Source organism: Myotis davidii, unplaced genomic scaffold (genome assembly GCF_000327345.1).
Source record: "Myotis davidii unplaced genomic scaffold, ASM32734v1 scaffold107, whole genome shotgun sequence".
Taxonomy (NCBI): Eukaryota; Metazoa; Chordata; class Mammalia; order Chiroptera; family Vespertilionidae; genus Myotis; species Myotis davidii.
In genome coordinates, this window is record NW_006383012.1 from 5,415,511 (window position 1) to 5,428,914 (window position 13,404).

General features: G+C 52.6%; 1 protein-coding gene across 2 annotated transcripts in view; it reads right to left on the minus strand.

Moving 5' to 3' along the window:
- Positions 1-8,585: 8,585 nt before the first annotated feature.
- The window catches only part of ABLIM1 (actin binding LIM protein 1), a 187,459-nt gene continuing 182,640 nt past the window's right edge, over positions 8,586-13,404 (minus strand). For both annotated transcript variants that reach the window (XM_015557976.1, XM_015557975.1), the window contains one exon: positions 8,586-12,615. In XM_015557976.1, the coding sequence (XP_015413462.1) occupies positions 12,502-12,615 (114 nt within the window). In that variant the 3' untranslated portion in view covers positions 8,586-12,501. The remainder of the gene's footprint in view (positions 12,616-13,404) is intronic.

Genomic DNA, 13,404 nt, shown 5'->3' on the forward strand with positions numbered 1-13,404 from the left:
TAAAAATATATATATTAAATTTTTTAAAAAGCTGCCTTTCCCCAGTTAGCCAAGGAAATGGTCTTTCCCTTCTCTGCTGATGGCCACGCATCCTTTTGACATCCGATGGGGCCCACAGTGAAATGTCTAGAAAATTTCCCGCTGGTAAATTCTGGAACAAAATCTTCCAGGTGAGATCCTCTGGGGTCATGATGGGGCTGAGTCCTCTAAACACTGCGACAGTGAGCTCTCCGAGCTCCTGCTGGCTCACGGGGATGTGCTTGTTTTTCTTTCAAGATCAAACTACTCAAGGGGAGGAGGAGGGCAAAGGACAAAGATGGGAGGAGGAGAGAGGATCATTGCCATGCAGCCTCCCGGCTTCCGTTTGGACCGGCCTCAGGTAGCCACAATTTTCTCTGGCAGACACAACTGAGAGAATGCAAATGGGGATCCTGACAGAGGAACCTCTAGCAGGGCAGGACGTTTGAAACGGGGCCACTACAATCATACGCTGCTGGGGGAGCTCGTTCTGCCACTCGATGGGAATATTTAGTGTAATTCAAGCAGTGCTTACAGATGGTCCCAGAGCAGAGGGATGGGGTGTAGGGTTTGGAGCCAAGGATAGGCAGGTCCTAGATGGCAGGGAACAAGGATCTTTTTGAAGTGAAGGCATTTAAGGAGCCGTTTCCTCTCTCCTCGGAGAAACAGTAACCTGTTCACGCGTACAGATGTGGCGACGTGGACTGGTCGGAGAAGGACCTTGCAAGTATGTCTGACTTGTGGACCTGAGGGCTTGGGTCGGGTTCGTCGCCTAACCTCACGCAACTGTCGCTGGATTCAGACCACAGCTGGGAAGGCCAAAGTGTGACCCAGAATCCATCGATGGCCTAGCCACCAGGTGGGCCTCCGCCAGGGGGTCGGAAAAGTGGGGCAGCTTGGGAAGCTGTGAGAAAGGTTTCCCCGACCAGGTCATGTCTTGATTCGAGCTGTCCTCCAGGCTGAAGCATTGGAGAGTCTGGTTAGAAGCCGCGCTCCGTCCTCTATGATCTCTGTGACATTGGCGTGATTCTTCATCTGAAAAATGGGTTGATAACACCAAATTCTCAAGCACGTTGTAGGGAGGCCGAAGAGTGAAACACACAAAAATCTTAGCATAATATCTGGCATTGAGTGAGTGCTCCAAGACTTGGGGATTAGAGGAACAGGTGGAGTGCCATTTAATGATTTTAATATCGTAACAGAGTTGTGCAACCGTCACCACAATGCATTTTAGAACATCTTCCTCACCCTAAAAGGAAACCTCATACCCATTAGTAGTCACCCCATTCTCCTAGCCTTAGGTAGCCACTAATTTATTTTCTGACTATATAGATGTGCCTATTCTAGAAATGTCATAGAAAAAGAATCTATAATGATAAAAGCATAATATGCTAATTGACAGCTAAACAACCTTCCAGACATCCTTCTGGACGACCTCCCGGACAAAGCCGCGGTGGTGGGGGCCAAGGCAGAGGTGGTTAAGGGTGATCAGACAGGCAGGAGAGCAGTTAGGAGCTAACAATCCCTGATTGCGAGAGGGATGTCCAACTGCTGGTTTAGGCGCGATCCGCAGGGATCCCTGTGGGATCCAGCCTAAACCAGCAGTCAAACATCCCCTGAGAGGTCCCGGATTGCGGATTGTGAGAGGGTGCAGGCTGGGCTGAGGGACCCCCCCCCTCTTGTGCATGAATTTCATGCACTAGGCCTCTAGTTATATAATATTCCCCAAAACCATCCTATTCGAATGGTCTTCGTGTGCCTGGCTTCTTCCACAGAGTGTGATGTTTTCAAGGTCCGACGTGTTGTAGCATGTGTCAGTACTTCATTACTTTCTATTGCCAACTACTATCCATTGTATGGGTATATCACGTTTTATGTATCAATTCAACCGATGGATATTTGAGCTGTTTCCATGTCTGGTCTGTTATGAATAATGCTGCTCTGAACACTCACAAGTTTTTCTGTGGCTGCACGTGTTCATTCCTGTTGAGGCCCCTGCACGGTAATGCCCTCAGTCAGGTGCTGCTCCCTCTGGTTTAACTCCTGTTGTCACGTTGACCTCCTGACCTCTGTGCCCTAATCTGCTCTTCCTTCACGGAACACTGCAGGTCCTACCTCCTGTCCTGTGGCACAACCCAGAAACTCACCAGCGATCCTTGGCACCGCCCTCCACGCCTCCACCCTCCACCCACTGCAGCCCATGTCCAGTCCAGCTGCAACCCAAGGAGAAGCATTCCCCAGAAGGGCTTTGCTGAAATTCCAGAATCAATCAGGCCAATAATTCTTTACTTCTGTTTTGCTTAGAGCAGCGGTTCTCAACCTGTGGGTCGCGACCCCTTTGGCGGTCAAACGACCCTTTCTCAGGGGTTGCCTAAGACCATCCTGCATATCAGATATTTACATTACGGTTCATAACAGTAGCAACATTACAGTTATGAAGTAGCAAGGAAAGCAAGTTTATAGTTGGGTCACAACATGAGGAACTGTATTTAAAGGGCCAGAAGGTTGAGAACCACTGCCTTAGAGCAACTGTGCTCCCCTCATCTGCTTCTTTCTTTAAGTGGAGACAATCTCCTTCATCTCCTTGCAAATGAGGTGACATCTGAGCAGATTCTGATGGAATCTGTTCAGAGGGCTGGACACCCTGCTGTGCTGAGCGAAGATGCCAGAGATTCCCTAGGGAGGCCGCTGAAGGCTGGAGGCCTCTGTAAGGGCAGACGTCCTGGGCCTTGTCTGATTTCTGGTCCCATGAATTAGGGCGACAGTGAGTGATAAAGCCTGGTAGTGGACTCTTGGTTAGTCACGGACCAACTCCGCTCTTGAACCGAGACCATGCAGCATGGGGCACCAGTTCCCAAACTTGGCTGATCATCAGAATCACCCGGAAGCTTTTAAATGTTAAGATACAGCTTCCCAGGTCCCGTCCCAGACCTAGCAAATCAGAATCTTCTCATGGACAGGAGTTCGAGCTTAGCCCTTCCACCTGGGGTCACATCTCGGCTCCTCCCCCAACTCCCCACATCTGGACCAGTCAGACCACCTCCCATCCGCGTACCCAGGACAACACTCTACTGGCTGCTGGTGGGGACTCCAGGCGATGCTTGTGAAAGTGTCACATTCACTGGCAGCCGTCTGATTAAAATAATGATGAATAAATTCTAGCCATTGACTCCGAATTGTCTGAAATGCCTTGTATTTTTGTGGAGGACAGGGGTACTGCTTCTATTTTAAAAAACAAAACAAAACACAGGGTAGTCAGCTGACTCTCACTCCTGTCTGACGGGAGTGTCACTGCCGTCCACGAGGTCTAACTCTTCCCTCAGAAGCACACAGTCGAGACTGTGCAGGAATGAAGGAACCCGCTTCCTGGACCAGCTTCGGTCCGGTTTAGAACAAAACGCCACCCACGACCAGGCTCCACTTTGCTGAGAAAGGCTGGTATTTGTCTTTGAAAAGGTGAATGTTTTGGCATTTCGATAGAAAAACAGGTTTTAACATGGAGACTCCAGGGAGCTGTGACATTAACAGGAATGTGGCTTTGGGGCTTGGTGGGAAGGGCAAGAATTCTGCTTGCTTAAAAGGCGAACCTATGACACGCAAACTCATTTTTTTTGGTTGATTTTTCTTTGTTAAATGGCATTTAAATATATAAAATACATATCAAAAATATACATTTTTGTTTTACTATGGTTGCAAATATCAAAAAATGTCTATATGTGACACGGCCCCAGAGTTAAGTTAGGGTTTTTCAAAATGCTGACACGCCGAGCTCAGAAGGTTCGCCATCACTGCTCTAGCCACTGAGCCAAACCAGCTAGAGCCCACCTGCTTTTCAGTGGGCCTCTCCTAGTCCTGGGCTTACCCTTCGCAGAGTCAATAAAATAATCTACACAAAGTCTTCGCCCAGCACCAGACGTCCCTGAGGTCCTCAGACAATGTGAGCTGCTGCCATCACCACTGCCACCCACTCTCTCAGCATCTGGACTCCTGGACCCTGGACCCGGGGGGCAGGGGGGCAGATTCCCAAGCTCTGGGGCCCCAAGCAAAGAGGCTCTGCCCCACTCCAGGCCCTTCAGGATGTGCTGGGAGGCCAAGTAAATCATGCGAAGGGAAGGTAGAAAGAGCCTCTGTCGTGGAGGGAGGGTTTCCCAAGCCAACTTTTCTTTGTATCTGCAGGGAAGGGCTGGTTAGAGGCAGCAGCAGGGGGACAGCGCAAATAAATACAGAGAAACCTCTCCCGGGGCCGCTATTGTGCTGGGCACAATGGCAGGCCCTGGAGAGCATTTTCATCCAGTTGAGATTGGAAAGTAAAATAAACGTGCTCACATTACAACCCGGCCCAGAGCCCTGACCTGCTTCAGCCCTCTCTCTGGGACAACCCAGCTGCGTGGGAGCCAAGGGGCAGGTTGGATCAGAGTCCTGGCCTGATGTGGGGAGAAGGGAATTTGGGGGTGGGGAGAACAGGTCCTCAAGGTGGGGGTTGTGTCGCCTGGAAGCTGTGGGCACTAGGCTTTGGACCACCCGGGGCTTTCTCAAAGCTGCCAGCACTGAGTCCCCACCCTTTCCAGGGCTTTCCGGCCAACAATGGGCCTGGTCCAGCAGGGCCGGGAGGGCTGGAGACACACCCGGTGGGTGGGCGGGAGAGGCTGTTTGGCTCTGTGGGGAGGAGGGGCCCCCTGCCAGCCCTGGGCAGGAGGGACTGGGTCGGACGGGTGGCTTTGTGGAGCCTACGGCATGTCCCCCAATGCTATAGGACTGGCAGCTCAGCTCTGCTGCCTCGGTTGGCTTTGTGAGTCAGACAACTGTGAAGATCTTTCTGGAAGCAGAGACAACTTCCAAGGGCATGAGCCTCAGCTCTTCTTTAGCTGGTGTTCCTAAGCATCGCTGTGCAGGCGAGGGCAATCCCTCCACCCAGGAAACACGGCCCAACAGCTCTGAACCCCTGGAAGGGCCGAGCCCCAGGCACGCACCCTGATGTTCCCCGTTAGAGCAGCCTGCCGCCTGGCTGGCCACGACGCTGCATGCCACCTGCCCACGTGCTGGGTCTGGAACTGGGGAGATGAGGGTGGGAGGCGGGGGTAGGGGTGGTAAGGAGCTGTGTGACATCAACCATGGGATATCCCGAGCTCAGGACTGGGCAGGTAGTGGATCCTTATTAAATGGTAGCAACTTTTTATATAAAAGTGATGCTTGAGGGCTTATTTTGTATCGTGCTGGGTCCTGTTCTACCGGAGTCTCACAGGAGCCCTCTGAGGTAGGGGTTCTCATTTTACAGGAGTGGAAATTCAGACTTCGAGAAGTTGAGTAAATTGTCACTCGTTCCCCAGCTACTTCCTGGTGGGGCTGGACTCAAAGCCGGGCAGTCTGACGCTATAGCCTGCACTCAACGGCCACGTGATTTCTGTTACTATTACTACCTATTAGCATATTGTCAGGGGATCTTAATCTCAGACTATTATTGGACAAAGAGAGGGCTATTCTTGAAGCGTATAAAAGAGGTTGTGAGCTTGTTTTGTGTTGGGGTATTCATATAAAAACTAGGGCGTGGGGGGAAACCCAGCACAAAAATTAAAGTTAACAAATTATTAAATTTCTAAAAATAATACCAAGAAGGTATTATTCTTAGATGGTGACCCAACACCATCTGTTAATGTAACACTCACCTGTGTCTGAGCGCTCTACCTGACTTCATGTGGCCTCACCACCCAATGAGATGGCCGGAGTAGGCATCCCCTCCTAGCTTGCCGATGAGAAAACTGAGGATCTCAGAGCTGGTGGGGTTCTTCAAATCTAAATGGTTATTTACTTTGAATAAAAATCACTGAAGTTTCTTGAGCAATTGCTTTGTGCTGGGTACTGCACTGTTGGTGCTATAGTAATTAGGCAACTATGTTCTGATGGACATTATTACTTTGTCCATTTTGCAGTTGAACAAACTGAGGCCTAGAGAGGCTAAATAAGGGGCCTTAAGACACACAGCTGGGAGTAACCCCGCTGTTGTTCATCACCACGCCTTGGTGGTCTTGATGGGGCTCAGAGCCAGACTGAAGGGAACCAGCCAGTCTCCCCCAGAGAACCTACACTGTGCAGTGCACGTGGAAGGTTTAGAATGTGGGGAACACAGACAGCCCTTGCCTTTGGAAGGCCACAGGCGATGGGATGCAGAGAAAAAGGGTGTCAGTTTGGAAGTGGGATCGACCTGGGCAATCCCAGCTCTGGGCTCACTGGCTGAGCGATCAGGCATGTTTTTCTAGCCCCGAGCTTTGGTCTCCTCCCCTCTATAGTGGAGCTACCATGCCTATCACGTGGGATACGGTTAGCGCAAAGCCTGGCACTCAATAGTGAGATCTCACTGCACATCAACCGGGGAGCAGGAACACACGAAAAGCTAGCAGTACTGGGCTACACCTGCAAGTGTCCAACGTGATGTTCAACTTCAGGCACGCAAAGAATTTACTGGGCAGGCCGGGTTGGGCCCATCAAGACAGGCTCATAGAGAGGGTGTGTCTCAGGCTTGCCTTTGATTTAGGGCGAGGGAGCCCATGGGAAATTCACATGGGAACGCCAAGGAGCTGTGAACCACTGATTTCAAACAGTGATGTTACCCTTACCTGTTGCCCTGGGGCCGGATCCTCTCCGCGCTCAACCTCCTTGAAGCCTTGACACTGTACAGACGAAATGCCATGGGCCCGGCTGCAGAGGGGGAGGGCATGGTGCCATCAGGGCATGCTCAGTGGGCTGGAGGTGCTGGAGAGCAAGATTCGAAGGTGGGGCGTTCTGGGAGGGACGCTGAGCAGTGGGCGGGCAAAGGTCAGTCACCAGGGGCCATGGACCCCCAACATAGTTTTGTGAGCTTTGCGGGGAGTGTGGGAGGGATAACCACCGAATGAGGCAGGGAGTCGAGTTTCAGTGCGATGGTGACCAATTGTGGCAAATGCCACGGAGAACACCAGAGGACTGAAGAAAAACCAAGGCTGTGGTCACTGTGGACCCAAGTGGTGACGCTGGTGTGGCTGGAGGCGGAAGTTAGTGGGACACGGGCCTCCAGGAGGGGTTTCCTGACCTGTTTTCTACAACAGTGAACTAACTGTCCAACTGTTTTGATAAGAGCCTGCTTCCAGCTGTGGGTGAGGGTCCACCGAATGCTAGTGCAACTGGCCCCCGGACGGGGGTTATGGACTGCGTGTTTGTGTGCCCCCCATTCATGTTAAATCTCGAACCCCCAACAGGAAGGGATTGGGAGGTAGGGCCTTTGGAAGGCTGTTAGATCATGAGAGAGAGAGCCCGGAGGATGGAATTGATACCCTTAGCAGGGGTGGGGAATGTCCAGGCTGAGTAAGGCCTGTGAAATCATTTGGTCTGGCTCTGCCAAGGCATTAGGGGTAAGTTAAATTTTTGACTAAAGCCTGGTTGGTGAGGCTCAATGGTTGAGCGTTGACCTATGAACCAGGAGGTCACGGTTCAATTCCCGGTCAGGGTACATGCCCAGGTTTCGGGCTCCATCCCCAGTGTGGGGTGTGCAGGAGGCAACCGATCAATAATTCTCTCATCATTGATGTTTCTATCTCTCCCTCTCTGAAATCAATAAAAATATTAAAAAAGAAAAGTTTAACCAAATATAGCAGGCTAAGATATAAGTTGATAATTTTGTGCGGCCTGCGAATGATGTTATGGATATCCAAGTGGCCCTGGGCAGAAAAAAGGACCCCAAGCCCCCGCATTATAGAAAGAGACGTGGGAGAGCTTACTTCCTTGCGACTGCCCATGTGAGGACAGAGAAGGCAGCATCTACAACCAGCAGGCTCTCCCCAGGCACCTGGCCTGCCGCACCTTGGCTGTGGACTTCCCAGCCTTGGAACTGTAAGGAACACAGGTGTGCTGTTCAAGCCGCCCGCCCATGGGCTTCCGCTCCAGCAGCCCAAAGGGACCAAGACAGCAGGCTGATAGACGCGGCAGAACAGCTATGAGCAGAGGCCATGGCCAGTCGACACAGACCCTTGTATTTTCTGGCCAGCCCCGAGTCTTGGCGGTGAAGATCAAATACATCAAACTGTAGGTTTCCTTCACCTCAAGTTTGATCATGCAGGGGAGGTCCAGATCTGAAGGACCCTTTCCTCCCACTGCCTGCTGGTTTCTTAGTAAAATGGCCCGCACTCAGGGCAGCCAGAAGCTCCTGTCCCCAAACCTCCCCAAGCCCCAGCCTTGTCCAAAAGAAGAGATTGTCACAAAGGCAGACACCAGGCAGGTCAGCAGCTCGATGAAAACTTGTTTTCCTCCAGTCGACTTCGTCACGATGGTCGGGATAACTGGACAAGCAGCCCTGGGCTGTCCCATGGAATCGAACCCACCGCCCCTCCTTGCACAGGCTGACGCTCTAGCCATAGAGCAACACTGGCCAGGCTTCCAGGGCTATTTTGTTGCCCTTCCCACACAATAGAAATGCATGCCCAAGGCCTGGGCTGGATTCTGACTTCGTTTTGGTTATTGGAAGTCGGGCTGGTGCTCTTACGGATGGGACCGATCTCTGGAGGGAGCAGGGGGACAGGAAGGCACACACGCGTGGAGGCGTCTACGAATAAAGCACGCACTTTATTCACCGGGTCGTGAGTACAACAGAGACGCGGGGGACAGCGCGGAGGGGCGAGTGCTGTTGCAACAGGAGCGAGGGGAAGGTCAGGGGAAGGTCGGAGCTGTAGGTGCAGCCCCGGGGGCCGCCGGCCACCTCTGCAGACCAGCACGCGGCACCCGGGGTGCAGACGGACAGCCACTCACTTTCACGGGGGACACGACACATCTTTGACACAGCACTTCTTCCAAATGGTAGCTTCCTTAGCTCAGAAAGGGGGAGGGCGGGCGGGGAGAACAGCAGGCCTTCCAACACTCGAAAACAATCCCATCCACCCCACCGAAACGGAAAAGAACCGGAGAACTTAGATGCAGGACTGCCCGCAACTCACAGAGAACACACACATTCGTTACATAAATGCCCCCTTCTCCCCCCCAGGACATCGATGTTGTGGCACCGGTCTCTTCTGCAGGGTGAAGACACAGGCCCATGCAGACAAGCGGCTCAGAGCCTTTTTGGATGTCGGCGTCTGCAGGACCACCTCCTCCCACCTCTGGCGGGCAGGCTCAGAAAGGGACTCGGAGACACTTCGGGGAAAATTTCACTTGGCGATGACATCCTCCATCCAGTGAAGGGAAGCATCAGAGAGTTTTGGGGTTCTTTAATTTTGCTGTGTCCACAAATATCATTCAACAAGCTTCTTGCGGCCTAAACTACTCACCTCCCCCATTTTTCTGAGCTGGCCATGAATTAAACTTGCCCAGTAAAAACACAAAAATCCCTATGCAAAGCGGATCGGTCACCATCTCCCCCCAGTCTCCTGGGCGGCAAATGGAAGGAGTGATTTTTCTCTTCAGGGCCCAAGTGCAAGTTCCTCCGCCTTTTCACTGGGACACAGTCGGGCAGTTCCCTTCCTGTACATCATCACGAAGCCGGGGCGTCACTGCAAATCTCACGTGCAAAGGAATCTCTTTCCAGGTAGAATGTTCTCCGAACAGGAGCGCTAAGGGGTGAGTTTTAGGGCATTCTGACCAACACTTGGTGTGTCAAAGGAAAATAATTTTAAAAAGCAGCTGAAATCCAGGCTGGCTTAGAAAGTACTGATCAAACAGCGGCCAGAAATACAAAAGAGTGATTTGTAAAAACGGGCCTGCCTCAGAGGACAGAGGGCTGGGGACAGAGGTCAGGTCCTCCCACCCTCATTCATGACGTCAGAGAGAAAGCCCTGTGGGCCCACAGCCTTGGGGGTGGGGTGGGGCGGGGGGGTTCCCTTGCCCCTTCAGCACACAGGACTGCTAACACCAAGTTTGCGTAAAAGAGTTTTTAGAAAGACCTATTAAGTCCAAAGTGAATTTGAATTTTGTAAACTAGCAAAAGCATGTATATTTTATATAATCATCTGAGAAGCAATTCTTTAGAAAAAGGTGTTTGCTTCCAAGTATAAAGAAATTAGGTGACGGCTTTATAAAGGTTTCCAGCCAAGAACGTCTCTGAGTGGAGTTGATGGACATGACCTGACTGCGAGGGTGAGGGCTGCACAGCGCTGCTGCTCGGCTCCGCTGGGAAACCGCAGATCGCGGAGCGGGCAGAACGGCCAGAGGGCAGAACAGAGAAACATGGTTTCTGTTTGTGCCTCTTATTGGCCGTAACGCCCTCCTCCGTCCCAGGTTGCAGACAGAGAACGGCCGTTTCTCCTCAGTCATCGAAGGAGCTGCATCCTGAACATCTCATCACTAACCCAACCACAACGCAGAGGCCGAGCTGGCGGTGCAAGGGTATCCAACCCTTTACGCCTCATCACGCATCACACGGGGCCTGCCTGGCAGCCCGGCTTTTCTGGAAGAATCTTTAAAGGAAGCACTGCCGTTCCCGGTGCCATCGAGGCCTCTTTCCCCCACATGCTCAGCGCTGAAAGAATCGTAAGGAAGCCCAACGCGCAAAGACGTGGCCCTTGTGTTACCCCCGAAGCGAGCAATCCCCGCTCGTGTGACTGTGTTAACCGGGGACGTGTATGTGCGGTGCGGGGCGGGTTCAGGCAGAGAACACGGACCCGTTTCACACAGCGGATGGTGTGCGGGAGCCCTTCACCGGGGTTGGCAGTCAGGAGAAGCAGGCTGCCTACTGGCCAGCCCTCCGGCCGGGGCCTTCTGCGGGGAGGGGAGCTGGGGAGCCCGCTCTGCGTTAGGGTTCGATGCCCGCTCTCTCCAGAGCATGGCACGGCTCTGCTTGCCAACAGGAGGCCGCTGCATTTGGGGGCGATGCCTATCTACCTGGTGCAGTTTACATCTGCTCACACACTGGGCATGGAAAGAAGCGCTGCTGTCTCCCAAGGTGGACGCAGAACCAAATTCCAAAGAGACAAGAAAAGCAACGCTGAGGGAGTGGGAACAGGTTCTGGGCTCAGCTCTTTAACTGTCACTGCGGCTTCTCTTCCGTGGATATTTGATCTGCATGTGCACGGGGCAACACTCATTAAGCGATGAAAACACGGAGGGTCCTTTGTCAACCCCACAATGACAAACACTCTCTCCACCCGCCCAGCGCTGGGAGCCTTGTTATTGACGGTGGCAGGGAAATGCTGGGAATACACTGTGGTCCCCACCCCCACATTTTGCCAGAGCAAAGCCAGGACTAGGACACACAGGCTGCCAATGGCAGGCGAGGGTGGAGAGAAGAGGGGGCAGCAGAAATAGCCAATGAAGCAAGAGGCAACTGAGATACATCAAGGGGCAAGACCGCACACTGCAGTCTGGCTCCAGACCACGGAACAGACCTGCTCAGATCCACCCCCGCAGAGCCGTTTGTAAAATAAGTTAGAAGGCCCAGTGGGTGTGGGTGCGCGCACACACATGGGGTCAACAGCGCTGAGCAAGGAGAAGAGCTAAAAGGCCACGGGAAATCAGTGTCAGGCCATCGACCTTGGAGTTGCAGAGACTTCAAACAGAAAACCATGCCTTTCCTTAGCGGACTACGGGGAAGACCCAGGAAACAACCAGAACCAGCCAGGGCGAGATTCAATCCAGCGGATGCCAGGTGCAGAGCAGAGGGTGGGAACTGGCATCGGGCGGGCACAGGACTTTTCTTTTCCCAAGAGTGCTATGTTCCCTGGGCAAGAATCACCGGACAGCATGCACCTGTGCCAATCTAGAGGCGATTTCCCCCTTTCCTTTCTTTGCCAACGGGGGACCCACATGAATCACACTATCTGAGGCAGAAAACAAGTGATGGAGCTTTTCCTAGTCATTCCTTTTCCCTTAAAATTAAGAAAAAGAAAAGAAAAAGCTGAGTAATTTGCAAACCAGGGCCTGGGTGACAGTGGAGAATAAGGAGCTTGTTAAAAATGGCTCTGGCTACTCAGCCCACTCAAGTAGCCACTGGGTTCCCACCCGGGGTTCCATGCCACAGGGGCAGAGCTGCCCAAGGCCGGGGCGAAGGGGTGTGCAAACGGCTGCTACCACGTGGACACGCCCCCCAGGCTCTTGCTTCTTAGCCACATGCGACATCATAAACATACGCACAGCTGCTTGCTCCGTGCGGCATCCTAAGGGCACTTGCTGGCTCTTACCCAGTGAGCACTAGGGTCGGACAACAGTGAAAGGGAAACCAGGAAAGGGGCCCCTGTTGTGTGCACAAGGTGAGGTGAAAGGTCACATGTGAACGCTGCTGCCGAGTGTGGGAACATAGAGATCTCTACCCCATGGCTTCTTGGCAAGTGTTGCCGTTGGTCGGCCCAGGATTTGGCTCGTGGGTGTTTTAATCAGATTTCCCCCTTTTGGTTGTTGCTGAGGGGCAGTAGTTTGCAAATTCTCCAGTCCAGTTCAAAGCTTAATACCACATCCTATGCGTCACCGCCATCGGCAGTCCTCTTTCTAATTGCTTGTCTACATGTGGGACTTTGGAAGAGTCCTGCGTGGGACTTAGAAGAGTTTTGCTCTTTTCTTCATGTCGTTGCGTCTCCAAAGAGGTAACTTGTCAAACTCCTGTATGGACATTCCGAAGATTTCCCGAAACACTTCTGGGGCTAGGTGGCGCTGTGGAGGGAGAACAGACGGTGGTCAGTCCTGATGCCCACAGGGGCGGCCGTGGGAGCTGCTCTCCAGTTTACAGGGAATCGTCTTGAAGAGCAAGGCAGAATGAGGGGAGAGGAGCACACCTCTGAGGCCGGTTAGCAGGCACCGCACCTACTTTCTTCCTTACTTGGGGGGTCAGGTGAGGCGCCCTGCCCTCCAGACAAAAGGGCTGGTGCGGCACTAACGATTATTATAACAGCACCGAATGGTGATGGACTAGGAAGGTGATTTATTATGCTGGAGGGGACTCTACTTTAGGTCCTCAGGATGCTGAGAAGATGCAGAGAAAATGGACCACAGCAATAAGAAAGCCAGAGAGAGACTTGCAAAGTGGGCCGTGGGGAGCCCAGACTTCCTCCGGGCTCAGCCACAGTGTTGAGGTGGATGGATGCCTGGCCTACGACAGAGAACTTCTACCTGTTGTCCCCCCTAGACATGCTCCTAGGATACAAGAGCCCTGAGTCTCTGTGCCAGGCTGACCTTGGGTACAAAGGTGCAGCCTTTTGTCAGGGAAAAGGAGCCATTCTTTACGAGGTTGGCAGCCAGGGCCTTCCTTAATTAAAATCATTCAGATGGAAAAATACAAAGATCAGTCTCTGCGTCTAAGGAGGTCTTGGGTATGTGTACCCAGATAACCCTCAGCAAGGAATGCGGAAGCAGCCGGGGGAACCTGCTCATACAAACCTCTTTGTTGAGCGTTCCCTCCCCTCTCCATGAGCTCAACTGAGGCTGGGGAAGGAGGGAGCCGGG